This window comes from Adiantum capillus-veneris, chromosome 21 (assembly GCF_014529385.1).
Source record: "Adiantum capillus-veneris isolate H3 chromosome 21, ASM1452938v2, whole genome shotgun sequence".
Taxonomy (NCBI): Eukaryota; Viridiplantae; Streptophyta; class Polypodiopsida; order Polypodiales; family Pteridaceae; genus Adiantum; species Adiantum capillus-veneris.
This window is the reverse complement of record NC_140951.1, coordinates 18,206,440-18,213,871: the sequence shown is the minus strand read 5'-3', so window position 1 is coordinate 18,213,871 and position 7,432 is coordinate 18,206,440. Positions and strand designations below refer to the sequence as shown.

At 41.1% G+C, this 7,432-nt stretch overlaps 1 protein-coding gene across 1 annotated transcript; it reads right to left on the bottom strand.

Annotated features, from left to right (window-relative positions):
• Positions 1-6,760: 6,760 nt before the first annotated feature.
• On the bottom strand, positions 6,761-7,177 carry LOC147430613 (uncharacterized). The gene has a single exon (XM_086493939.1). It carries the CDS (start codon positions 7,175-7,177, stop codon positions 6,761-6,763), a length of 417 nt encoding a protein of 138 aa, XP_086350065.1.
• Between the last annotated feature and the right edge of the window lie 255 nt (positions 7,178-7,432).

Sequence of the window (7,432 nt, the reverse complement as noted above, 5' to 3'; positions counted from 1 at the left end):
GGGAGGTCTCTCAGGCTTGATTATCATGACTAGAATGTAAAGGCTCAGGAGACCGTCTGGGGGTTGGGTGAGGGGTTTGGGGTTGAGGAAAAGATTGTGCAGTGGCTTTATCTTTCTCGGTAAAATCGGGTATCACAAAAAGACTAGAGGTTGAGTGGCCAAAAACACGAGGGGAGGTGGGTCTAGGTGCTTGGTCTGTCATTGGTTGAGGTGCTGCTTCGTACCTCCAAGGTGGAGGCTGAGGTTGTGGTCATGGCGATGGCAGGACAAATGTATCGGCGGCTCCTAGAGGACGTGAAGATTGATCATATTCTGGATCATCGTCCTGAATGCCTTCACATGGACATTCGATTAATCTGCCAGGTTCCTTGCCTGTAAATGAATTCCTTAGCTTTTATATGTAATTCAAAGAAATCATGTGTGCAAGGATTACAAAAGCGAAACATTGCACTTACACTTCTACGCTCCTTAGTATAAATGCGTTACAAAAGAAGCTCCACATTTGCAAGAAGTCTCCATCCACAAGAATGCCCGTCGTCTTGTTTTGGGACCTTGCAACTCAAAATTAGCATATCACTATCTTGGGTCATTCCCATGCATCAACAAGTTTCTGAACAGACCTGCAAGACATAGCATATGGTGACCACACGTTGCATCGAAATCACAGAATCAAGAAATAAGTAACACGTACCTTCAGACATTCCCATGAAAACCATGCGCAAAATTTGCAAGGTAGCAATGCTTCCACTCAATGTTTAGTCCAACAAAGCTCCAATGTGAGCTGATTGCACAAAACAAGGAATTAGTTTGCTATTCATAGTATACGAATTATTGAAGAATAGCGAGATAATAAACACTTACTTTTTATTGTAAGCTAAAAGTAAAACTTTTATCGTGTCCATGTTGACTCGTTTAACCAATCAATGAATTCTATCAAGGAAGTGGACTCCGAGGTAAGAACGATTGACATTTGTGAGTCCAAAACAACTACCTCGGATTGTTGATTCAATGAAAGGTTGGAAACCAGCAAGTTGCAAATTGAGAAAATTAAGTGATGAGGATCTCCAATAAGCCAAATCAAATAAATACCTATGTAAAAATAATATAACATACCAGAGACCTAAATTTATAATTTGATCCGTAAGCTCCCTCTCACTATTTTGAAAAACAACTATCTCGTGAGGGCCGAAACGAAAATAAAATTTTTGGTCCCAGACCAAAAGTGCTACGTCAAAAGTTGGGCCAAGAAAACCTAGGGTCTTAGTGTTAGCTTGGTCATTTGCTGTCAACATCTCACGTTCACTTGACTCGACTGGAGGCTCTTCCACAAGTAGCTATTGGGTTCGCTCCACATTCAAATGTGTGGCATACGTGTGCTGTGTTGATGAGTGGAGGGATTGTCAAAATGTTGTCCATTCTCTTATCAGATAGGTGGACTGGCGCAAGTGTCTTGTTGTACCTGAAGCATAACAGCCTAAGAGAATTGATATCTCAAGGAATCACTGTCACTCTGTGAGCTATGAGGACGTAGCTGTCTTGGAACAGCTCGATCAGAAAGTCCTCGGATACTTCGTGGAGGCAACCCATCGCAATTCTGGCCCACCAAAAATCCAAATTCGCGCTCTCACAAATCTGGCAAACTACTCTTTGAAAGGGTAACTTAGGAATAGCTAGAGAGATATGCCTCTTGAGTTTGTGCAGCTCAAGCAGAACGCTTTGGTTCTGCTCGTACCTCCTACTACGCATTGTTGCCCGAAGATTAGGCAGGGTTTTGCCTGCAACTCTCGAGGATGAAGGTTGGTTATCTTACGTGTAAACCTTCCTTGCGGTTTGCTTTGTGCGAGCCATGGAAACAACTCTTTGCCCTGGAAAGCATTGTGGGGAAGAATAAGAAGAAGATTGAACAATGAGAAGGTTAGGTTAGAAAAGCTGACTCTTAAGAGGTGAGGATAGAGGTCAAACAATAGTGGAGTATATGGAAATAGAAACGTTATATAAGCGCCAAGGACATCATAATCATTACGAAACGTAGGATATACATGTGGCGGAGGCCACAATTAATTGAGTCGCTCATCATCATTGGGAAGAGTGCAAGAGTGCATCACCGCATGAAGGACATGTGGCATACTACATGTCGACTATGTGGTTGTCACAGCACAACACGATATGGGATGGGCCTTGATCAACCAAACCCCCTCCTCGCGTTGTGTCATGACAAGGAAAAATGTCACGGCACAATGCAAGAAGGGGGAGTGTACTGCAACCAGACCTCCTTATCGCGTTGTGGCACGACACTCTTGATGGCGTGTCACAACGCGATAAAGAGTATCGCGGCACTCTTTATTGCGTCACAATGCGATAGAGACCAATCATGTTGTCGAGATGCCTTCCTATCGTGATAAAGTTCAACTTCAGGTTATCAGCACATACAAATTCAACTCAATCTAGCCACAAGGATCAATCCAAGTTAGCACTAGAAAACCGATATGGCAAAGTCGGATCAAACTGGGCCATACAGTGGGAAATTAGGTAAACTTAGGGAAAAAAGTCCAAACTTGAAAATATTTCACTAGTGTGCTAGGATAGGGTATAGAGACATGTCTGCAAAGTGTCATCCCAAAATGTGACCAAACATGGATCTTGATCCATGTACCTTTTTTACTTTTCCAGGCCAAAACCTCACCATCAGCTCTCAAATACCAAGTATAGCCTAACCCTAAAGTTTCAAGCCATTTGGATATCAAAATGTCATCCAAAAATGTGACAAACATAGATCTTGATCCATGTATCCTTTTTAATTTTCCACGCCAAAGCCTCACCACCCATCAGATCTCAAATGCCAAGTAGAGACTAACCCTACAGTTTCAAGCCATTGGGACATCAAAACCCTAGGAAAACTACCAAAATTTTGTAAGTTTACAAAAATTATTTTGATAGATTTCAAACCAGTGATTCAAATCACAAAAGCTTTGAGCCATTGCATCCCCATGATCTACTTTATCAGATTTCAAGTAGAATTACAAAAGGTGTTCCAACATGGATCATGATCCATGTCCCTTTGACCTAAAATTGAATAGTGCCATAGTTGTCCTAGTTGCACTCGTGAAGTTTGGTCAAATTTGGAGTCGTTTTAATGAAGTTATACTCATTTTCATTGTATGGTCATGTTTGCTTTTTGTCGACAACTTTTCAACCAGTTTCTTGACATAAATAGTTGATTTTATGGTAGCAAGATGCCTCGATGGAAAGCTAAAAAGGAGTGGAAGGTGCTCCCTACGAGGTAGTGGACATCTTGTCCGATGAGAAATCTCATATCACAAATGAATAATTAGCCAAAATTCTAGCAAATGTGTTCATCAACAAACTCCAAGTAGTAGATGGCACTAAAGTCAAGACCACCATATTCCCAAAAGAGTTGTGGACCTTGCACCAATAGAGAGAAGTCATAGAAGCAACCAAGTATCTGCAACTTGATAGAATTTTTCAACCACTGCCCTACGGGACAGACCTTCAAAGAGCACATCAACTCAAGAGTTTCATCCAATACAATGGTGATGAAGACACACTCACCATGATATAGATGAAGCTACAATCAAAGTGATGATTACCAACAAGCTCATCAACCACCTTCTCCATCTCCCACATGGCAACCACAACTTGCTCAACAAGGCCAAAGCAATTGATAATGACAAAGCCTTTGTGAAGCATCAAGGGAAAAAATTCACCTACAAAGACCTTATGTAATTAGAGATTAAGCTATCAATACAGCTCATTTCACAACATCTTATGGTGTATAAGCCACTACGATACAAGGAGCCCAACCTACACATTGTAGTGGTAATGGCAATGGGGCTGGTAGAGAGGAGGGTAAGCTGGTGTGATCTAGGAAATTACATCCTCAAGAATCTCGTTGAAGAAAAACTTAAGGACAATGACAAGAACAAAACCCATATGAATGTAGGCTCTTTCTTTACCATGATAGAAAACTAGGCATTGGGAATGATAGCTCAATTACTTGAGGCTAAATCAAAATATAGAATGTTGGCTAGTTCTTCATCCAAACTTGCTACACAAAGAAAATCATGTTGCCAGATTGATGGGCAGCTCTTCTACTAGACCCACAAAAAAAAGGACAAAGGGAAAGAGTTCACACAGGCAAAACAACCAGACAATGAGGCCACCAATTTCCACTTTGAGCTCAATAGGAAAATTATAGGAAGAAACCATAATACTCCCTCCAATTATCAATCTATTGAAGAAGAGAAGATGTTACAATCCCATTGATCTGCTAGAAATCACAATCAACAGAGCAGATTCTAAAATCCCAAGCCCAAAGATTAATGGAAGAAGCACAACAACTTTGAGAGGAAAAGATTTGCAAGTTTATCCTATGTTGGCACATAAGCCAAGCTGATCTCTCTTTTTGAGGGCCTCTCCCTAACCTAGTGATAATTCACCTCAATGTGCTTTGTGCGAGAGTGAAAAATTGGGTTTCTCACGATTGTCAGTGCGCTCTCACTGTCAGTGTAGATGATGTTGGTAGTGTCCTGTCCAACACCCAATTCAGCCATAAGGCATCTGTGCCATACACACTCAATCGTAGCTGTGAAAACTACCATGTACTCATCCTCACAACTAGAAGTGGCCACAGTAGGTTGCTTCTTGCTCAACCATGAGATATATGAGCTACCGAGCATGAAACAAAAACCACTTGTGGACACTCAAGTGTCAAAACAACCAACCCAATTTGAGTCTAAAAAAGCATATAAATCTAGAAGAAATGGTCCCCCCTTGGGATAAAACAATCCAAGATGTAAAGTGCCACTCAAGTAGCAAAAGATCCACTTGACAACCTGCCAATTCTTAGACCCTGGGCTATGCATAAATCTATTGAATGTAAATTAAATTTCAGGACTCATGTTGCATACATAAATAAGGCATCCAATAACAATTCGATAAAGAGTGACATTGGTAGGATCACCAACATCATGAAGACTCAATTTCAAACCTTTTTCTATGGGAGTGGCAATAGATTTGCAATCCTCAGGTCCACACTTACATAGAAATGTCTCTATGTAGCTTGTCAGACAAAAGGAATACCACCATCACATTGCTTAAATCGTATGCTCAAGTAATGATGCAACACCCCAAATCTTTCATCTTGAAAGTAGCATTCAAATCAGCCTGGCGAAAGAAGAGAGATTTCTTAACTCATCTTGAGAGAGATATTTATGAGATACTCTTTAGCCAAGACTCTAGGAAGGCTTGACAACTCTTTAGAGAATAGTCACCCTCTCCATTCATTACTTCTACAGAGACATGGACACAATGCATCCTCTCCATACAGAGTAGCAAAGCAGTTACATTGCTAGACTTGTCTAAACCGTGTCTTACTTTCTTCATAGCAGAGATGATGAGGGGACCATTTGATAGATTGCACATAGGGAGGGCACATGATTATGATGGTATAGTGGTAGAGAATTTCCTACATGCTAGGGATCATATTGATGATTTGTTGGCCTTTATGTTCAATAGGGCCATGTGTGAGGGGTTTCATGAGACACTATAAGAGACTGAGGTCTTTGCCACGCATGACAGCCACGCCAGGATGAGAGAGAGAGTAGAGAGAAGAGGCGTGGGGGAAGAGAGAGAGAAAAAATTCTATTTTATTGCAATTATTGTTTAAAGAATTGCCGTGCAGATAGCTTTAGACATTGCCATGCAGATAACATTGTTATTTGCCTCGGTTATAGTCTCATAGATACCCTGGAATGAATATAATATACTCCTATTAATATACCCGTCCATATCTCTCCTTATATAATACAAAATATATAATAAAAAGCACTTTCATTTTGTATCCTGTCTATTTACTATGGTTACTTATTGGTTCTCCTCAAAAGAAATCCATTAAATTTTAGGATTTTCTTGGAATATTCTATCCCCCCTCCCCCCCTCCTACCCCAAAATTTCACATCAATAGAGATTGCTCGCCTCGTCATCCTCACCAATTATATACCGTGCATTCCCTTCCAACCCTTTGTGATAGCTTAGTCCTTTGTGCCCACCCCTCCCCCCCCCCCCCCCCCCCCCCCAAAAACCCTCCTCTTTGTGCGCATGCCTTTTCCATCCACGTCCTCCCTCGTCTCGCCCACACATACATCCTAACAAATTCATCCCTCTACAAAGACGACCTCACCTCAGCTTGCCTTCTTGCTGCTCGTCTTGTCTACAAACAAACGAGCCATAGAGAGAAGAAGAAGAAGAAGAAGAAGAGTATTTTAACGTAGTAGGAAACTATCTTAAGAGACCTTAAAGATCTATCTGATGGGGAGAGTTTAACTCAAGACTTGTTATTCAAGAGGGAAATGACATAACCAATCTACCACACTTGGGTGATAGAAAGGTTATACCATTTTACTCTTTTTATTAGCCCCCCCCCCCCCCCCCCCCCCCCTTCCACACACACACACATACACACACACACACACACGAAAAGAAGAGTATTTTAACATCGTAGGAACCTACCCCAAGAGACATTAAAGATCTATCCGACGGAGAGAGACGAGAGAGAGAGAGAGAGAGAGAGAGAGAGAGAGAGAGAGAGAGAGAGAGAGAGAGAGAGAGAGAGAGAGAGAGAGAGATCAAACAAATGTGTTAATGTATGCTAGTAGAAGATCATTAACAAAGCATTCACAAAAGCAAGTGATTGACATTAGCTACAACATCCTCATTACGATGCACTAAAATATGGCCTTGATTAATCATCCACTACATCATCATCTGCTAGTTCCATATCCATGACGCGGTCTATGCGGAGTCCCAGTTCATCAAAAGCAGCAATATAGGGATAAAAACAATCATCCTCATCATCATTCTCTTCTTCTAGCTCTTCATCCTCTTCTTCATCTTCTATGTAGGTTTGATCTTCTTCATCAACATCATTCTCATTCGCCTTGTCATGTGGTCGTGCTAGAAGTTCTTCACCTTCTATGTCTGCTTTATCATCATCATTGTGTTTGTTCACAGTGGTTCCTATGTTCGCTGCATCATCTAGTATACATCTTTCTCTTGGAGTGACTTGTATGACAAACCAAAACCTTCGTTTGTAAATACTTGGAAGATAGATCACTTGCTCACAACTTTCTGGAGAGATGTAGATATCACTTGTGCCCATATGGAATCTCGTAGAGTCCATCATGTAGATACCGCTTGCATGTCTAGATGAAATGCCTACAAACCACTTCACATCGAACACATACTTTCAAAAAGCTCAAAAATATACTCGGTATATTGTTTGGATAACTCCACAATATCTATTTTCCATATCGTTTGGAGTTGTGCATCAAAATTGCCCATCACTCCACTATCATTTGTCGCTCATTTTTTGTCTACATTATCAGTTCAAAAGTGCCTTCCTTCATGCCACATC